Source organism: Callospermophilus lateralis, chromosome 12 (assembly GCF_048772815.1).
Source record: "Callospermophilus lateralis isolate mCalLat2 chromosome 12, mCalLat2.hap1, whole genome shotgun sequence".
NCBI lineage: Eukaryota > Metazoa > Chordata > Mammalia > Rodentia > Sciuridae > Callospermophilus > Callospermophilus lateralis.
In genome coordinates, this window is record NC_135316.1 from 27,282,345 (window position 1) to 27,304,183 (window position 21,839).

The 21,839-nt window shown below is 34.7% G+C and overlaps 1 protein-coding gene across 6 annotated transcripts in view; it reads right to left on the reverse strand.

Annotated features, from left to right (window-relative positions):
- The window catches only part of Zdhhc20 (zDHHC palmitoyltransferase 20), a 79,580-nt gene that overhangs the window by 12,727 nt on the left and 45,014 nt on the right, over nucleotides 1-21,839 (reverse strand). For 4 of the 6 annotated variants that reach the window (XM_076872003.1, XM_076872001.1, XM_076872000.1 and 1 more), the window contains 6 exons: nucleotides 15,115-15,184; nucleotides 13,930-13,962; nucleotides 13,060-13,180; nucleotides 7,375-7,410; nucleotides 5,988-6,120; nucleotides 104-230 (listed from right to left, as the gene is read on the reverse strand). In XM_076872003.1, coding sequence (XP_076728118.1) covers nucleotides 104-230; nucleotides 5,988-6,120; nucleotides 7,375-7,410; nucleotides 13,060-13,180; nucleotides 13,930-13,962; nucleotides 15,115-15,184 — 520 coding nt within the window. The remainder of the gene's footprint in view (nucleotides 1-103; nucleotides 231-5,987; nucleotides 6,121-7,374; nucleotides 7,411-13,059; nucleotides 13,181-13,929; nucleotides 13,963-15,114; nucleotides 15,185-21,839) is intronic. The other 2 variants (XM_076872004.1, XM_076872002.1) reach the window with 1 other exon arrangement.

Consider the following 21,839-nt stretch of genomic DNA (forward strand, 5'->3'; position numbering starts at 1 on the left):
TGTCACAATGTATTATATTCTCTGAATGAATCTTAAGATATTTTACCAGAGATATTGATTACACAGACTCCATAATTTCTCAGAACTACATTTTATAAATTACCTTGTAAATATTGGAAGTAACCAATATTTCTTTTCATCACCAAAGACTTGTCTCCAGTTTTTACTGTATCCAAGAGAGAAACCATGTGCATCAACTCCATATGAAAATGTGGGTGTACGAAATGATTCTGTTAAAAGAAAAAAAAACAACTACATATATACTAATTAACCTATTTAAAAAATTATAAAATAATATAATTATTTGTGTCTTTGACAAGAAAAACTATAAAACTTCAACATAAAAAACTATAAATACCATTTAAATAAATACTTGAAGCAATCAAAAGAAAAGCTAGAATAATGAGGTGAGAGATATGGCAATTATCCTAATCTGATCATCATTATACTTTTCATACATTTATTGAAATGTCACACTAAATTTCATAAATATACAATTACTATGTGTCAATTAAAAATAAAATATTTTTAAAAGATAAATTTCTGAAACTTATTTGGGAAAAAGTACATTTTTCATCAATCATATAAAATAACATGTCAAAATCTGGTATTACTGAAAAATCTAATAAAGTATGTTATATCTTACTTTACTTGACTTCTATTTTTAAAAGATACTTCCAACTTTACTCACCATTTATGAACTTCTTACTATGTTCCTGATATTACAGTATCAAGTATTTGGGACTCAAAGATAAAATGAGACAAAATTTCTATCAAAGAACCTACAGTCTAACAAAACTACATGTGAGAAGCACTAGGGACACAGAGTTCCCTAGGGACACAGAGGTGAAAGAACCCAATTTTATCTAAATAGGGACCTATATGGGTTCTTGAGGGGTCTTGATAGAAGAAGGTGAAAGATGGAGATGGTGGCACTTGATCATGATTATCTTGAAAACCAAGTAAGGGAATGAAGCAGAAGGTAGTTATAGACCATTATTTCAACCTTGGTGGTAAAGTGACATAGAGTGCGGTCTAGAGAAAGATAAATGTTTTATGAGTTTTATATTTTTAAAAACAATATGTGCTTCAGCTTATTTAATAAGCTAAGGATAATGAGAAGAAGCCATGGCATTGGGAGAAACTGATGAAAGAGTAAAACTGAAGGAAAGGATCCCAGAAGAGATGAGAGGGCATTTAAAAATTAATTTTTTTTTTTTTTTGTATTGGGGATTGAACTCAGGGGGCACTCGACCACTGAGCCACATCCCCAGCCCTATTTTTTGTATTTTATTTAGAGATAGGATCTCACTGAGTTGCATATTGCCTTGCTTTTGCTGAGGCTGGCTTTGAACTTGCAGTCTTCCTGCCTCAGCCTCCTGAGCTGCGGGGTCTAAAGAAAAATTTTGAACAAGAGAAAAGACATCTTTCCTCAAAAGTTATATGGAAAGTGACAACGAAAGGAGAAATGTTTGTAGAAGGCTAGAAAGGTGTGAAGACAAGAGTTCACTTATGACTTCTAATTTTTCTGTGAAGGACTAACAAATGGGTAAGAAGAGTAGGAAGAATGGTGATAATCTGGAATTATATCATGGGTAACAGGTGAAGAACCTCACCAGAAATGCATGACATTACAGTCAAACAGATTTGAGGGTTCCAGTGAGATCTGAGACCTTCAATCTGTAATTATAATATTTTCTATGGAATTAAGGTTTCTTTGATCTGTCAACAGTCCTGTTTATCCATGTGGATAAAGTAGATGGTTAGAAAACCCAAGTCATGACTAGCAAAAGAATCATGGGAGAAACCTAGGGACAGAAGATATAAGAATGCTGTGAAGAGTTGCTGAAGTCATTTTATCATAGGATTTAAAATGGCCAATAGTAAGAAATGAAACTAGAAGAGAAAGAAAATCTCATGAGAAGTGTTGGATAATGGAGCCCTCAGTAACATAAAAAAGGCTACAAGATTGTAGTCAGAAAATGAAATACTGAAGTTTAAAATTTCATATTCAGAAGTTCTTCAGTTCCAAGTGATTAAAAGGTTCGATGTGTGCTTTATGGGAATGAGCAGCCAAAAGAACTGAAGAGATTACTTTGCTTGTTTGAGATAACAGCATTAGTTTGAATATAGAAATTCATTAAATATGGAAAAATGGCTTTGTGGTGGATAAGTGACAATTATGATGAAGGGCATAGATGATATAGCAGAATAAAGTACTCTCAAAAACAGAAGAATAGGGCTGCGGTTGTGGTTCAGTGGTAGGGCGCTTGCATAGCATGTATGAGGCACTGAGTTTAATCCTCAGCCATGGCATGCAAATAAATAAATAAATAAAGGTATTGTGTCCACCTATATTCAAAAAAAAAAAAAAGGACAGAAGAATAAAAATCTGGATGAACAGTAGAACACTAGCCAAAGACACAGGGTTCGGGAAGATGAGACTGTGAAGAAAATGGTATGCTAAGGCAATGTGTTTTTCAATGTGTGGTCATATAATCAATTTAGTTGATTACAAACTAGATCACAAAATATGAGTGCCATGTACGTAGTTCACATTAATGACATATTGTGAAATTCTTGCTTATTTATATAATTTTAAGTATTTTATATATGTACTAAGTCAAGATATACAATGATGTGTTTCTTACTGTGGTCACTGACAAAAAATTTTGAAAAGGTGTCACTTTAGCCCTGGCCGCCAGTGGTTGAGAGGCAGAGCAGGGGTACCCTTGGTAGCCTTATGAACACAGTGCTGCAAATGGTGTAGAGCCCGAAGCTATGTCCTAAGGCCTGCATTCAGCCCCAGGTCCACTGTGCCGTGCCTACCACCGCCCTGGTGGCTGAGGGTGGGCGCTGTCTAGATGCTGCACATGGGACCCACTCTGCCTCTTGTATAAATTCCCTGAGGAACATAAATGGATAACTACAGAAAATGGTATTGGAATAGTTAGGAATCAGCATTTTGGCACAGGAAGTTCTGGGAAATGTTGTTTACTGTAGTCTGCCTGAAATTGGAAGAAAATTGAAACAACAAAAAGAGTTTGGTGCTTTAAAAGTGTGAAAGCTGCCAGAGAACTCTTTTTCCTCTATCAGGAGAAGAAATTGAAATTAATGGGGCACCTGAAGAAAATCTAGAGTTTGTGAACAAATCTTAGATAAAGATGACTGGTTGATGAAGATGATACTCAGTGACCCTTCAGAACTAGATGACCTACTGAGCGAAGAAGCATATGAGAAATATGTAAAATCTATTAGAGTGAAAATGGTACCCCATCACTTCAGCATAGTTGTCTTAAATTAGTGGTAGAGAAAAGACTTAAAAAAGAAACTACTCTTAACACTGTAACTGGAAAAAGATACCCTGAACTTGCCAATGACTGCAGATAAAAACAATTATATCATTTTTACAGATCTTTATGATTTTTAGAGTAGGCTTTAGACTCTGGTATCAGAATTCACATAATTATCTGTGGTAAAAACTACTACGGTGGGCTGGGGTTGTGCCTCAGCGGTAAAGTGCTCACTTAGTACGTGTGAGGCCCTAGGTTTGATCCTCAGCACGACATATAAAATAAATAAAGTAAAGGTATTGTGTCTAACTACAACTAAAAAAATAAATATTAAAAAAAAAAAAAAGAAAGAAAGCATGTATGTGGCCTGGGGCTTTAGTTCAGTGGCTCCTTGCCTAGCATGTGTGAGGTACTGGGTTCGATGCTTAACACCACATAAAAATAAATAAAATAAAGGCATTCTGTTCATCTACAACTAAAATAAAAGTATGTATGCCAAAGATAATCTTGTTATAAGCCTTCTATAATACTGTAACTTGCTTATATCCACTCCTGGATGTGGGTCAATATACTTACTGATCTTCCCACTGAAAAAAACTGGGAATGGAGGAAAGTATTTGTTGTATAGTGTCAAAAGAACAATACTGTCTTAATTTTATAATATTCTGCATTTGCTGGTGTTATTTTTATACAGTCAAACAACAGGTTTGCAGCAAAATAATAAAGAAATATTCAACTTCAAATAAATTTTTTGAAAAAGATTATTCAGAAAAAACAGTGAGTTCCCTGGAAATTCCAATCCCTCAAATACTAAAAGGATGGGAAATGAAACAGGCTCAGTGAGAGCTGTAGCAAATTAAACTGTTCATTCCCCATCTATTAGCAGTTGGCTACTATTAAATTCTAAGATGTGCTTACCACTACCAGATTTGTCAATTTTAAAAAGAATAATTCTGGTTTTCTATATGAAATCACTTAGTTTTTAATTAATATGGGGGTTATAAACTCTGAGCTTTGCATGTAGGCCAACTCTGTCATCTCTGATTAAGGGTAAGGCAGTATGAAGAAGACCAATAATTTTTCTATAAAGAACACCAATAATTTAGTTAATAAATATAAGGAAATTTAGGGCTGGGGATGTGGCTCAAGTGGTAGCGCGCTCGCCTGGCATGCGTGCGGCTCGGGTTCGATCCTCAGCACCACATACAAACGAAGATGTTGTGTCCGCCAAAAACTAAAAAAAAAAAAAAAAAAAAATTTAAAAAAAAAATTCTCTCTCTCTTAAAAAAAAAAAAAACAAACAGAATGAGAGAGAACTGTGATTCTTCCATTAAAAAAAAAAATATATATAAGAAAATTTATTTACACAGAAAAGGAATGCAGACATGATGGAATTGGAAGAGAATTCAACAATGGAGGTTGAGCTGGGGAAGAAAGGGCAAAGAAATCCTTACAACTGAAGACCACTGAAACTTACATGACCCAGTAACATAATAGATTAGAATGATCTAAATGCTTCTCTAAAATCTCTGCTCATTTTTCCGTATTAAAAACTATTTCCTTCTAATTCTCCTCACAGAAGTGAATTATTACCTTTGGACAATCAGATAGCATATGGTCTTTATTTTTCTATGAAACATTACAGAAACCACTATTCTTTGTTTTGGTATATTAGTAGTTACATAAATGTTTCAATTAAAACACACTAGGGGGGCTGGGGTTATGGCTCAGAGGTAGAGTGCTCGCCTACCATGTGTGAGGCCCTGGGTTCAATCCTCAGCACCACATGAAAGTAAATAAATACAATAAAAGTATTGTGTCCAACTACAACTAAAAAATAAATATTAAAAAAAAAATACATTAGGGTGGCTGAAATGCCATCTCCTTTGGTTAAAAATGTTTGTCCAATTACTTGAATACCTCACTGAATTCTTCCCCAATATTCTGATTTTTTAAAAATAAGCCAAAAAAAAAAAAAAAATGCTGATACTAGTAATACAGTGCATTAAGTTTCACTGAAAACTGACACAAAGATGGAAATAATGACACATCAAAAACACTATTCTTTAGCTTTAACTACAGAACATCTGCCAGTTAAATGTGTAATTGTGAGGGAAAATATAAAAAAACATATGTGAAATATGTTGTTGACGAGTTTTAGCTAAAAGGTAAACTGTAATTAAAAAATGTTTTGGCTCAGGGTGGATGAACTTCCTTTAAGCATGAAAACTTTGTCTATCTTTCATTGATTTGTTTTTGAAAAGATACTGTATAAATGCAGGAGGTAAGTTGTTTTTTTTTTTAAACATTTATATTTTAGAAGTAGTTGGACACAATACCTTATTTTATTTATTTATTTTTATGTGGTGCTGAGGATCAAACCCAGGGCCTCGTACGTGCTAGACGAGTGCTCTACTGCTGAGCCACAACCCCAGCTCCCAGGAAGTAACATATATTAAAATTTATAAAATAGTTTTATACAGAATGCATTACTGAAAGTATATATAAAAATCAATTTTACTTCTTCATCCTTCAACACAATGATCCTTCATATTTATTATATAATAAATGGATCCAATCAGTTTACTTATAAACACAAAATTATTTGATAATTCTTTTACTCTCCTTCTCTAGATTACATATTCATTTGTGGTCCTTTTCCTAAATAGTTATAATTTATTTTACCCTACTTACCTATTGTTGTTCTATTTTTTCCAACTAGCCAGCAGTGGTAGCTGAAGAGTGAAAGAACGCTGATGAAGAACATTGCAGACACAAAGAAAAGAAAAAGTACGTGGAATTTTGCACGTGTATCTGTCAATTCATTCTGAGGAAAAAAAAAAAGAAAAGTTTGAGGATACTGAACCTCTAAAATGTAATGTATAATGTATTAGTTCTGCCTACAGATTGTTGAATGTATCAAAAAGCCAGATATGAAGGATAATTAAACAGATAATATATATTCCAAAACAATAATTGTAAAAGCAAAGAATTGGTATTATCAAAGCAGGTTGCTTAAATGTGATGTCAGAGAGAGTCATTTAAAAATTCCTCCTAAAAAAAAATTTTAGGAATACTTATAATAAAATGAAAAGATGGACTCCTCTACCCAACAATTTTCTTTTGTACTTTATATGTATATTTAACTTTTTTCAACATCCAGAATGTACAGGTAAATACTTGTACATTTATACTAAAATATTTATTATTTTAATAATACTGTAACTGAAACTAATTGTGATATATTTAAGTTTATTTTTATGCTTCTGTAATCTGTTTTTGGAACACCACTTTGAAGGTGCCCATGCTTTTAGCTGCTCTGATTCCTACCTTTATAGGAAATTGAAATTTTTCTTAAATAAATTTACTACAAGGTATTAATGATTGAAAACAGTTTCTCTGTTATTCCTTCTTATAGTTTCATGAATTTTGGGGGGGTGGGGTTGGTACCAGCAATTAAACCCAGAGGCACTTTTTATTTTGTGAGCAGGGTCTCACTAAGTTGCATAGGGCCTCACTAAGTTGCTGAGGCTGGCTTTGAACTTGCGATCCTCCTGCCTCAGCTTCCAGAGCCGCTGGGATTACAGGCCTGCGCCACCATGCCCGGCTCTCAGCTACATGCATTTTAATAGAAGCAAAGTCTTAACCTAGAAGAAATTAGCATCTATGAATAGGAGGAAGAGGAAACCTTTAAATGCTATTAATTCTTAAAATGAAACTATAGGCAAAACACCTTCTCAATCAGAACAAAAGGCTTCCCCTTTTGATTTGAAAAATAACATGAAAAAAAATTATTTGCAATATTCTTTTTCATAAGTCTTTTTATTTTTTTTTCAATGTGTGCTGGGTATTGAACCCAAGGCCTTATGACACTCTATCACTGAGCTATATCTATACGCCCCCCATCCTTCATTATTGTGATATTTCTTTTTTTTTCCTCTCAAAGTAATCATTTTATCTTTTAAACATATTAAGTGATTCTTCTATCTTACCATGTCATGAAACAAATTTTTATTATATACATTCACTGTAATTGTCATAAAAGAGATCATGAGAATGTCATGGCAACAATGTGTTTTACCTTTGGACAATTGTCTGTAGATTTCCTGCGGCAAAGCTTGTATAAATAGAGACAATGTATTAAGAAACCAATTTTTATACAAACACTAGGTTTTATAAATCCTGTAGGTTTTAAAGGGATTCTAAGATGTTGCTCGTAGTGTTGCTCTCTCACAACATTTTCTCAAAAAACACAGAGAAAATATCAAGAACACTTAGTTCTTTAAGAACATTTCAGGTACCCTTTAGATATGCACTTTTCCACTCAGTGTTTAAAATAACAGAGATTTGTCTAGAGAGAATAAAGCCAAAATATTTTTTAAAATATATATTTCTTTAAACTTCTGATTAACAAAAACTAGATGACTTCTTACCACCTTTGGTGCTACTATCTTGCTGTGACTGTGTTGACTCTTGCCCTCTACCATCTGGTGTCAGCTCAGTAATCAGTGACCCTTTTACAAGTCAGATCATGTCACTCCTTCTGTATTTTACCAGAGTAAAAGCCATAGTCCTCTTAACTTTCCAAGGCCCTTTCCCTTGGCCCACGGCTCACCTGAGCTTCCCCTTAGGTACTTATTCTACTCCAGCTACATACAATAGTCTCCTTGCTGTTGCTCAAACATCCCTCAAACTTGAGGAAACTTAAGTTCCCTCAACCTGAAATGCCCTTCTCTCTGAATTCACGAATCCCCTTCAAGTCTTTGCTCAAATTCTACTTTCTTAATGAAGCCCACCCTATGTTTCTTTAAAAAGACGTAATTTGCCTATCACCTGCCCCACAAACACAAAATCAACAGATCCCTTACTCTGATCCCCTTTTATTATTTGTTTCCCTTTTCTTAAAAGTAAGCTCTAAAAAACTATGATTCTTTGTTTTTTCACTTACATATCCCAACTTCTCAGAAAACTGGCACAGAGTAAGTACTAAATAAGTATTTGCTAAATGAAGAAAAAGGTAGATTTAAGTTTACTAGTATTTTTTCTTATTCATGATGAATATTAAAAAAGTATCTCTTCTTTTTTTTGGGGGGGGGGGATATTGGGGATTGAACTCAGGGGCACTTGACTATTGAGCCACATCCCCAGCCTTATTTTGTATTTTTTAAATTTAGAGACAGGGTCTCACTGAGTTGTTTAATGCCTCACTTTTGCTGAGGCTGACTTTGAACTCACAATCCTCCTGACTCAGCCTCCTGAGCTGCTGGGATTGCTGGCATGCACTACCAGACCCAGCCCTAAAAATATTTCTTCTTAAATAACTGCTATTACATTCAAATGCTACTGAATTTTCTCACAGACAAATATGAAATTATGCAATTTTGACTTTAATTATCTGGCACTGAATCCTCTTTAAATAGGGACACTACATATGGCTAATGGGTTGTAAACTGAACAAACATGCCCAGCAAAGCAGGACAACAGAGGCCAAAATCTGGGTACTAAGACCACAGAGTTGGGATTGGTGCTCTCCTTAAATCCATACAAAGGTATTTTAAGTGCCAACAGCCTCTGGTTTTGTTTCCTGTGAGAGGATCAGTGCTGGGGATCTCAATAGTTCTATCACTGAGCTATAACCTCAGTCCAAATCCCTGGTTTTAAATACCCAAACTTTAAAAGTCTAATGATGTTTAAACAAAAAATCTTCTTAAATTTATTAGATAATTCTTGGAAACATAATTGTGCTCTGTGACTCAGGGCTTTAAATATGTTGACTACAGGGAGCAAGTAGACAGTGGATGCTGGGATGGACAGCATCCAATGGCTTCCAATACTACTAAATAAGTGAACTTGGGTAGTTACTTCTCAATCTCAGTTAATAACTCTGAAAACCATAACTGATCCTCTGTATTAAACCACTTTTCTTGTTCTCTGTATTCCTGATGCTTTGCCTTATTAGAGTTTTGCTGACCTGGGGAGAGACCACCTTCCTTTCATATGCAAACTAACTAATCCAGAGCCCAAATTCCCAACTACCTCCTCCACCAGGCTTTTACACTACAGGGGGCAATACTCCTCTGCCCCATTTTTCAGGGCCAGGTCTAAGACAACTAGAGATGGCCAATCCTAAATCTGTTTTTGGCATTCCCAGAGAAACCACAAAACAGGTTCTGGCCCTCCCTCTTTATGCCTCCTAAATAACCAGGCCCTGAGAAGCTTCCCATCAAGGTGTGCCCTCTTTTGAGGACTATGAGTAAAAAATATCTTTGCAATGGCAATTGGCTCCTGATTTATGGGCCTTACTATACCTAAATACAAAACAACAACAACCAAAAAAAAGCCGCGCATTTTAAAACATCTTCACAGGGGGCTGGAGTGGTAGAGCGCTCTGCTGGCCTAGCCCTGGCCCTGCTGGCCTAGCCCTGGCCCTGGGTTCGATCCTCAGCACCACATAAAAATAAATAAATAAAATAAAGGCATTGTGTCCAACTACACCTAAAAAATAAATATTAAAAAAAAAAAAAAAACTTCACAGGGTTTTTAGGAAGAACAAATGTGAAAGAACTTTTTAAACACAATAATTTCCCCTTCAAAAATCAAAGATTTAAATGTAAAAGTGAAAACAATAAAAAGTACCAGAAGAAAACTGGTGAATTTTTGCATAAACTTGCACTGAACAGGCAACAGTGAGAAATCATAAAAAGGCCATATTTATAAAAAAAGGAAGAAATTTAATTTTGATTAAAACAAAACAGCAGATATCAACAAAAAATGTGGAAAAAATATTTATGACATGGGGTAGAAAAAGGATTAATATCTTTAGACATGCTTCATTATTCTCAATGAGTCCTTTGTGATACCTTGCAAATATCTTCTCCCAGACTTGCCTTTTCACTTCAAGAGGAGCTTTTTTTTCTTTGCTGCACTGGAGAGTGAACCCAGGAGTGCTCTACCACTGAGCATCATCCCACTCCACTCTTTTTTTTGAAACAGGATCTCACTAAGTTCCTCAGTCTGGTCTTAAACTTAGGATCCCTCCTGTCTCAGCCTCCTGAGTGGCTGGGGCAACAGGTATGAGCTACTGCATTTGGCTTTAAGAGCTGCCTTTTTTTTTTTAAAATACCTTTATTTATTTATTTTTATGTGGTGCTGAGGATCGAACCCAGTGCCTCATTCAAGGTGAGCACTCTACCCCTTGAGCCACAATCCCAGTCCCAAGAGCTGCTTTTTAATAAAAATTTATTTATTTATTTATTTTTAAGGAGACTGGGTCTTGCTCTGTTGCCTAGAATGACGTAAAACTCCAGGACTCAAGCGAACCTTCTGACTCAGCTTCCTGAGTAGCTAGGACTAAAGGCATACTATGGTGCCTAACTAAAAGAAATTCTTAATTTTAATGGAGTTCAATTTATACATCTTTTCTTGCATGGTTAGTGGTTCCTATATTCTATTTAAGAAATGCTCATACACACCAAGATCAATAAGAAATTATTTGCTATGTAAATATTTGAACCTACCAGAAAAAAATGGACAAAGAACAAAAAAGAGATTTCACAAAAAAGACATTTCACAAAAAAGACATGCTAATAGCTAGTAAACACATGCTCTTAGGCATATGCAAAATAAAAGGAGATTTTATATTTTGTTCATAAATTAGCAGGCACCAATTTGAATAAAGGGAGAGGATAAAGATGGAATTACGGGACAGATATGGCTTAGGAGTAGTAATGCTCTGAGGCACAATGAATTGGAAAAAACAAACTCAAAGACATTTACTGAATGTTTTCTAGCTCATCAAATATTTATACTAATTTAATCCTCACATCAATTCTATGAGATAAGTATTACTCAAAATTTTAATAATAAAAAAATAAACTAAAGTTTAATTATCTTAACTGGCTAATATTTACTGAACATCTGCTGTGTGCCAGGTAGTACTCTATATCAATGAATGGAGGAAAAAAAAAAAACACAAAACACCTTTTTTTCTTTTTGGTACCAAGGATTGAACCCAGGCGTGCTTAACCATTGAGCCATATCCCCTCAACACGGGGGGGGGGGGGGGGGGGGGCTTTTTTTTTTTTTTTTTTTTTGAGACAAGGTATTTAAATTGCTTAGGACCATACTAAATTCCTGAGGCTGGCTTTGAACTTTCTATCCTCCTGCCTTAGCCTCCAGAGCCACTGGGATTACAATTACAGGTGGGTACCACAGTACCCAGCAAGGCAAAAATTCTTGCTTTCATGAATCTTAGATTATAAAAGATGTTTGTATTTAAACTAAGCCTGTTTCTTTTTCTAGTATACTACTTTGATTCTATGTTTAATAATGAAATAACAAAAAATCAAAGATGACATTAATTTTCCTACCCCAGCAATTGATAGGTTTGTATAGGTTTTGTTCCCATTATATCAGATAAACATAGGAAGAACAATGTAACGAAAATAACATGACATTGATTTGAGACATCTCCATCATGTTAATGTTTAAAAAAATAGCAACTGGAGATTAGGAACTAGGATTCAGCAGTGTTAAAGCTAGGGCTGAGGCGTGACTGTGAATGCCACAGAAGTACACATGACCACCAGGAACAATTAGAGATAATCAAAAATGTACCAACTAAGGATGGAACCTACATTTATGGGAGCTGAGAGAAAAGTGATATAAATAATAGCGAGAAAGAGGTTTAAATGAAGGGAGAGAGTTTTAATGTATTTTAAAATTATTTCTAAATTTTAATAAAATAGTACATGAACAAACAACAACAACAACAAATCAAACAATGCTAAAAAGCTATCACTGGAAAATAACAGTTTTCTACAGCACCGCCAACAGGCAGCACCTTTTCACATTTCTGGCATTTCCCCCCACCCAAAGAACATAATTAAATACTTTAAAATATTTAAACTTTATTAATTATTTTAATTAGGTTGCTATCTGTACATTGTATACAAAATTTAATGGAAAACTATAAAAACCATGTCTCTCTTCCTTATTGTCCTTTCAGAGGCAACTATCATTAGCAACTTTATTTGTCTATCTATTTATTTATTTATTTTTGGTGGTGCTGGGGATTGATATGAGGCCAACACTCTACCAACTGAGCTATAACCCCAGCCCCTATTAGCAACTTTTTAATGCTTTCTTTCAGAAGACAGTATATGCTTATATTTATTTTCATATATAAATGGGAGCATACTGTATGTGTTCTTTTGGGGTCTTTTTCCCTCCATATAACACATCTCAAAGATCACATCATTTGTCATAAAGAGCTTCTTTATTCTTTCTTAAGCTATACTACATCCTCTGTATAGATACATAATAACTTAATTAGTCCCCTGTTGATAAAACATTTGATTGTTTTCAGCCATTTGCCATTTTTAAAAATGGTGGAAAATTTATACAGACAGGAAGCATGTTAGTGGATGCCTGTAGCTGAGGATGCCACTTTTACTGTAAAACTGTAATAAGTCTCATTAAGTCCAAGAAAGGCAATTATTTCCTTAAATTTGATATGCCTTTATTACAGTGTGGTTAAGTACAATTTGGATTACTAAAAGAAACTCACTATTTGTGGTGTAACATACCTTTACTTATGAATAAATGTGTATAAAAAGGTAAACTGCAGCCCTGCCCTCTATACCATTATAAATTCTAGCTGGTAAAATTAATTATATCTACTTATAATTAAGAATAAAGTAATTCTTTAGAAACCCAACACCTTAAGAATATTTAATATATGTTTTAGGATAGAAAAAAGACTTACCGTCCAAAATTTTATAAAGTACTCTAAAACTGATATAGCCACGTAAAGGCAATATATTAGGGAATACAATAAAAACAGCATGAAGAATTTGTAATTAGAAAATCCCACACAGTTATTCACCCTAGAAGAATAAAGAAAGTCACACTATAAAAATAAGACAAAACACAAATTCATAGAAATAGAAAGATTCTAGAATGGAGGTTGTGAAGGGGAAGAGGGTGAAGGAAATGGGGAACTGGTTAATGAGAACAGAGTTGCAACTTTATAAGATTTAAAGTACTGGAGACTATACAACAAGGTAAACACTACTGAAATATCTACTTAGGTATAACATGTTACTTTCTCACTTGTGAATAAGAACTAATTCTTTCAAGTGGTTAAGACAGTAAATTTTATGTTATGTGTTTTTTGCCATTATAAAAAAAAGATAAGTCAGAACACTTAAATTATTATTACTTGGAAGTAGCCATCTGTGAAGCAGGAAGCAGTATCTTAACTATGGATATGTGTTTTTAATGAATTCTAGAAGAAATACAAGATTTTAATGTTAATTCTTAACACACCAATATTTGGGGGTTAATAATATTAAAAAATATTTTTAAAGAAAAATATATAAATAATGTCCCTATGCATATAGGCAAATATATAAATAGATCAATCATAATATCTGTAATTAAATTAACATTCAAAATATAAAATACTGGGGCTGGGAGTGTAGTTCAGCAATAGAACATATTTGGTATGTATGGGACCCTGGGTTTAATCCCTAGCACCCAAAAAAAAAAAAAAAATTGAAATAATCATTCTAAAAATTCTCTCCTCCCACCTTTCCACCCTCTTATGCCATTTCCTCCATTTTTTTATACATACCAAGGACAGTGATGATCCATCTTAAGAATACATCTAAGAAACAAATAAACATAAGAAAATCCATGCAGAAAAATTCCCTATTTTGTGATAATTTTATTTTATTTGACTTAAAAATTTCCCTTTAAAACTGTATCTTAGAGAACCAACAGAGAAACATCAGGGCAGAAATAATTTCTGGTATGGCTACAAGTACTTCTATGGTAAGAGGTCATAAATTTTTTACACTGGGAAGTAAGCTGAGAATATCCAGTTCCACTGTATCACATTAAATGACATTTTACAATATATCAAAATGCATTCTATTGTCATATATAACTAATTAAAAAAAGAAAGAAAATATCATTTTAATATTCAGATCTGAGGAAATACTTTGATTATTAGAGAAGTCCAGCTTGAAAATTTGCTGAAGGAGATAAAATGGAAAACAGATTATCCCTTTGTTATTTAAACATCTGCAGGTCATAAAAATAAAACTTTAGAATCAAATATGTAAAAACATTAACAGTGATGGACTTAGACATGGTTATTTTTTCCATGTTTTATAAAACCCCAAATTTGCCCTTCTACCGGGATACATATTTTGTTTGTATAAAATTAGACTATAGATCATCTCAAATAATACAATAAATGAGTAATCTAATACCTAGAAAGTTAAGTAGTTTGTCTAATTAAAAGTAAAGATTAGTGTGATTCCCATTTAATGATCTTTCTTTTAACATACCACCTTCTCACTTATGTATTAGAACTAAATTCTTTGAAATTTTTCTAGTTAAGATGTTAGGATGATAACTGAAAACAATTGTTAAGTTATTTTGGTGGTTTTTTAGGTTTTAATATCAACATCAATTTAAACAAGAAAAGAAAATAATCAGAATAATCTTTCTAATCCAGGAAATAAAGTTTCTTTCTCAAGGGGATTATTAACTATTTGCTCATCAATATTACCTTAAGCACAAGCACAGAAAGCATACTTTAAAAAATCCTACAAACTAGACATGAAGCTTATCAAAAATTACTTCTAGGTATATTCTAGCTTATATAAATATTTTTGTTAGTTCTCTGTGCATAGAAAATAAAGGGAGAGGATGAAATGCTTAAAGTATAAAATATGAAAAAAGTTCCTTCCTCTCACTGTCACCAATATTCAGTGCTAGGTTTAAATAAAAGCAAACGAGGAACACTTACTTGTCACATGCTGAGCAATGATGTGCCCGATCAGGTTTAATCAACTGACATTTTTCACAATATCTGATAGCTACATGAAAGAAAAGGAAGATGCTGAAGAAGGCACGAGCTTAACTAATTTGAACACAAATCTTAACATTTTAAAATGAAAAACTTTGGGAAATCAACAACTAATAATTTTAACCTAAAGTAAAAATGGACTGGAAAATTTCTCAAATGAAAATGTCAAGAAATAGAAAAGAACCTCAAAACTGTGTTATCCCAGCAGTTTTCAAATTAAAGTAAATCCAAAACAAATGTTAAATGCAGAGATAAGCAGTGCAACTAGTACAAAACTCAGATTTACTAAGTCCTAAACCCAGTGTTTTTCCTACTATACCACAATGTCTAAGGTAAAATATCAAATTTATATTATAAGGCATTTTATGGAACTTGGGTCTTGAAATTCTGAAACAGCTTTAATTAAAAAAATATATATTTTTTTTCTGTCATCCCTAATTCCCCAGAGAATACATTTTTAAGAAAAAACTGTTTCCCACTAAATTCTAATATATGCTACTATTGCCCAATTCATACATACATTCATTCAAGTTACTGAGCACCTTCTAGCTGCCAGATATTGTTCTAGGCAAAAATCTCTGCCTTCCACCATAAACATACATTGGAGAAAAGATAGCCTCTTCAACAAATGGGGCTGAGAAAACTGGAAATCCATATGTAGTAGATTGAAATTTAACCCTTATTGTCACCCTGCATACAATTCAACTTAAAAATGGATCAAGGACCTAGGCATTACACCCAAGATTCTGCACCTACTATAAGAAAAATAGGTTCAACTCTATCATGTTGGTTTGGGAAATGATTTCCTCAATAAGAGTCCTAAAGCACAAGAAGTAAAATCAGGAATCAATAAATGGGATGGTATCAAACTAAAAAGCTACTTCACAGCAAAGAAAACAATCAAGAACGTGACAGAAAAAAAAAAAGAATCTTTGCCACCTGCACTTCAGATAGAGCATTAATCTCCAGGATATATAAAGAACTTAAAAATTAACACATACACACACACATCAAAACAAACACACAAACAACCCAACAACAACAACAACAAAAAACAACCCAAGGGGCCTAGGGTTGTGGCTCAGTGGTAGTGCGCTTGCCTAGCATGCGTGAGGCACTGAGTTTGATTCTCAGCACCACATACAAATAAATAAAATAAAGGTCCATCAACAACTAAAAAAAAAATATTTAAAAAAACCCCCAAATGACCTAATCAATAAATGTACAAAGGAACTGAATAGGCACTTCACAGAAGAACTCCATCTCTAGCAATTACAGATATGCAAATTAAAACTACACTGAGGGCTGGGGATGTGGCTCAAGCGGTAGCATGCTTGCCTGGCATGCATACGCCCGGGGTCCGATCCTCAGCACCACATACAAACATAGATGTTGTGTCCACCGAAAACTAAAAAGTAAATATTAAAAAAAATAAAAATAAAAAAAAAACTACATTGAGATTTCATCTCACTCTAGTCAGAATGGCAATTGTCAAGAATACAAGTAATAATAAATGCTGGGAAGAATGTGGGGGATAAGTGGGTGCAAACTGGTGCAACCACTCTGGAAAGCAGTATGGAGATTCCTTAGAAAATTTAGAATGGAACCACCATTTGACACAGTTATCTCACTCCTTGGTTTATACCCAAAGGATTTAAAATCAGCAGCGCCCTCAATGTTTACGGCAGCTCAAGCCAACAAAAGACAAGCCATAGAACCAACCTAGGTGTCCCTCAACAGATGAATGGGACCAAAAGCATTGTACAGATTCAATACAATTCCAATCAAAATCCCAATGACATTCCTCATAAAAACAGAAAAAAAAATCATGAAATTCATTTGGAAAAATAAGAGACCTAGAATAGCCAAAGAATTCTTTAGCAAGAAGAGTGAAGCAAGAGGCATCAAAACACCAGACCTTAAACTATACTATAAGAGATATAGTAATAAAAAAATGGCATGGTATTGGCACCAAAATAGACATGTAGACCAATGGTACAGAATAGAGGACAAAGAGACAAACCCATATAAATACAGTTATCTTATACTAAACAAAGGCACCAAAAACACTGGAGAAAAGACACCCTCTTCAACAAATGATGCTGGGAAAACTGGAAATCCATATGCAGCAAAAACTTGCACCTTGCACAAAACTCAACTCAAAGTGGATCAAGGACCTAGGAATTAGACCAGAGACTCTGCACCTAATAGAAGAAAAGGCAAGCCCAAATCTTCATCATGTCAGCTTAGAACCAGACTTCCTAACAGACTCCTAAAGCATAAGAAATAAAATCAAGAATAAATAAAATTGGATGGATTCAAACTAAAAAGCTTCTTTGCAGCAAGGAAACAATCAAGAAAGTGAATGGAGAGCCAACAGAATGGGAGAAAATATTTACGATGCGCACATCAGAGCATTAATCTCTAGGATATATAAAGAACTCAAAAAACTAAACACCAAAAAAACCCCAATAGGAGCTGGGGTTGTAGCTCAGTGGCAGAGCACTTGCCTCGCACACGTGAGGCCCTGGGTTCAATCCCCAGCACCACATAAAAATAAACAAATAAAAATAAAGATATTGTGTCCATCTACAACTAAATAAATAATAAAAACAAAAAACCCAAATAATCCAATCAAAAATGAACTAAGGAAATGAGCAGACACTTCACAGAAGAAGAAATACAACTGATCATCATATATACGAAAAAATGTTCAACATCTCCATCAATTAGAGAAATGCAAATCAAAATTACTCTAAGATTTCATCTCACTCTAGTCAGAATGGCAATTATCAAGAATTCAAGCAACAATGGGTGCTGGTGAAGACATAGGGAAAAAGATAATACTGATTCATTTCTGGGGGGACTGCAAAATTTTTCAACCTCTTTGGAAAGCAGTAAGGAGATTCCTTAGAAAATTTAGAATGGAACCACCATTTGACCCAGCTATCCCACTCCTCAGTCTATACCCAAAGGCCTTAAAATCAGCATATTACAGTGAGGCAGCCACCTCAATGTTTATAGCAGCTCAATTCACAATAACTATACTGTGGAACCAACCTAGAGGCCCTTCCAAAGATGAATGGATAAAAAAATTGTGGTATATATACACAATGGAATATTACTCAGCATTAAAGAAAAATGAAATTATGGCATTTACAGGTAAACGGATGGAGTTGGAGAATATCATGCTAAGCAAAGTAAGCCAATCCCCAAAAACCAAAGGCCAAATGTTTTCTCTAATATGTGAATGTTGATCCATAATGAGGGGGGGTAGGGAAAGGGAAGAATGGAGGAACTTTGGATTGGGCAGAGGAGAAGGAGGGGAGGGGAGGGGAGGGAAATGCAGGGAAGGGGGTAGGAGGGAGATGATGTAATGAGATGACATTATTATCCTCTATGTGGGTATGACTGCAAGAATGGTGTGACTACATCATGTACAACAAGAGAAATAAAAAGTTGTGCTCCATTTGTGTAAAAATAAAATTAAATTTAAAAAAATGATGAACAGATAAAGAATCTGTTGTATACATACACAATGGAATACTACTCAGCCTTAAAGAAGAATGATATTATGCCATTTGCTGGTAAATGGATGAAACTGGAGAATATCATGCTAAGTGAAATAATAGTCCCCTTGAAACAAAGGCCAAATATTTTCTCTGATATGTGAATGCTAACCTACAACAAGGGAGGGTAGGGAGGAGAAGAATAGAAGCTCATTGGATTAGATAAAGGAGAATGAAAGAAAGGGAGGGAGTATAGGGCTAGGAAACACAGTAGAATGTATTGGACATAACTTTTCTTTGCTCATTATGAATACACGACCAATGTAACTTCACATTATGTACAACCACAAAATGGAATCCTAATTGGAATGGGTTGTACTCCAAGTATGTAAAATATGTCAAAAATACACTCTACTGTCATGTAGATCTAAAAACAGTAACAATAACAAAAATCTCTGCCTTCATACAATTTACATTCTGTAAGAAGAGATGAGGAGCCAGGTGTGGTGATACACACCTGTAATCCCAACAGCTTGGGAGGCTGAGGCAGGAGGATTGTGAGTTCAAAGCCAGCCTCAGCAACAGCGAGGCACTAAGCAACTCAGTGGGAACCTGTCTCTAAACAAAATACAAATAAAGGACTGGGGGTGTGGCTCACTGGTTGAGTGCCCCTGAGTTCAATTCCTGGTACCCCTCTCCCCCAAAAAGATGAGGTTTAATGAATAAGTTAAAATAAATAGTGCATTAGATAGTGATAGCACAGAGAACAGAGAAGAGGAACGGTAATTTTAGAAACATCTGAGAAAACTGAAATTAAAGTGAGTTCAAAATTGAAAAGAAACATATTAGTAAGTGAGACATATTACTATCTGGGAAAAAGGGGATTCTAACCAGAGCCTGAGGCAGGAACATGCTTGGCCTGTTTGAAGAAGAGTGAGGAATAGAGATGTTCATCATAGCATTGTTTTTATTAAAACAGAAGTAATTTGATTCAGGAAAATGGTTAAGCATTTTTTATGGGATATCCATACTGTGAAATACTATGCAAACAAACATTTTCCATACAAAATACATTTATTTTCCATTAAGGAAAACATAGCAGGCTCAAAATATAGTCACTCATACTAAGGGTTCACATACCACCAAAGAGAAAGGCCAAGTGAATAATAAGATCAGGATCAGAAATCAAGTATCCTATTTTCCCTTTCTCCTATATCCTCCACTAAACAATGTGACATTGTGGAAGTTGTAAAATTAACTGGGCTCTGGGTGGGAATAAATCAAATAGATCTTTTTTTTTTCCTTTTTTTTTATTGGTTGTTCAAAACATTACAAAGCTCTTAACATATCATATTTCATACATTAGATTCAAGTGGGTTATGAACTCCCATTTTTACCCCAAATACAGATTGCAGAATCACATCGGTTACACATCCACATTTTTACATAATGCCATATTAGTAACTGTTGGATTCTGCTACCTTTCCTATCCTCTACTGTCACCCCTCCCCTCCCCTCCCATCTTCTCTCTCTACCCCATCTACTGTAATTCATTTCTCTCCTTGTTTTTTTTCCCCATTCCCCTCACAACCTCTTACATGTAATTTTGTATAACAATGAGGGTCTCCTTCCATTTCCATGCAATTTTCCTTTTCTCTCCCTTTCCCTCCCACCTCATGTTTCTGTTTAATGTTAATCTTTTCCTCCTGCTCTTCCTCCCTGCTCTGTTTTTAGTTGCTCTCATTATATCAAAGAAGACATTTGACATTTGTTTTTTAGGGATTGGCTAGCTTCACTTAGCATAATCTGCTCTAATGCCATCCATTTCCCTGCAAATTCCATGATTTTGTCATTTTTTAGTGCAGAGTAATACTCCATTGTGTATAAATGCCACATTTTTTTTTTATCCATTCATCTATTGAAGGGCATCTGGGTTGGTTCCACAGTCTAGCTATTGTGAATTGTGCTGCTATGAACAACGATGTGGCAGTATCCCTGTAGTATGCTCTTTTAAGCTCTTCAGGGAATAGTCAGAGAAGGGCAATAGCGGGGTCAAATGGTGGTTCCATTCCCAGCTTTCCCAGGAATCTCCATACTGCTTTCCAAATTGGCCGCACCAATTTGCAGTCCCACCAGCAATGTACAAGAGTACCCTTTTCCCCACATCCTCGCCAGCACTTGTTGTTGTTTGACTTCATAATGGCTGCCAATCTTACTGGAATGAGATGGTATCTTAGGGTGGTTTTGATTTGCATTTCTCTGACTGCTAGAGATGGTGAGCATTTTTTCATGTACTTGTTGATTGATTGTATGTCCTCCTCTGAGAAGTGTCTGTTCAGGTCCTTGGCCCATTTGTTGATTGGGTTATTTGTTAACTTATTGTTTAATTTTTTGAGTTCTTTGTATACTCTGGATATTAGGGCTCTATCTTAAGTGTGAGGAGTAAAAATTTTCAAATAGACCTTATAAAGCAGGGATTGATGATGGATTTCCAAGTCTGAATTGAAGTAAAAGTTCTTGTCAAGGATGGCTTAGAAGAATGATAATGCCAAGGACAGAAATACAGCAGAATTTAGGTAGGGTGGGTGGGGGTAAAGGGTATTCCTTTATTCATTCAATGAATATTTAGAGAATTTACATGTGACAAATATCACTAGATGGCTGGGGGAAAAGGTGAACAAGTCAGACTTGCTTCCCACCCCTATGAGACAGCTAAGTTGCTGAGGTTGGCCTCAAACTCACAATCATCCTAAGTAGGTTTTAAATGGATGAATTTGGTTTTACATGAGTTTGAGTTTGGATAACAGGTCATGTAAGAACAGCTATCCTTAGAAAGATGGAAATATAAGAATGGAACTGTAGTTCAGTGAGCTACAGATGACTGAATTCAAAGGCACATGTCAAGGTGAATATGAAGTATAGATAATGGTTACTGGATTCTGTGGGACAGAAGTTTGCAGTTCTCCACCTGCCTCCTGAAACAACAGAAAGAATATAGCTAGATCACAGGGTGTTCTATAACATGTAATCCTTGTGTGTAGCTGCAACTTCACCCTTTGCCTGGCAAAAAGCCAAGGTTTAGAATGTTTGTGTTAGTATAAGATGCCTGAATTTGTTCTAATTAAAGAAGAAAACTATTAAATTATAAGGCACAAT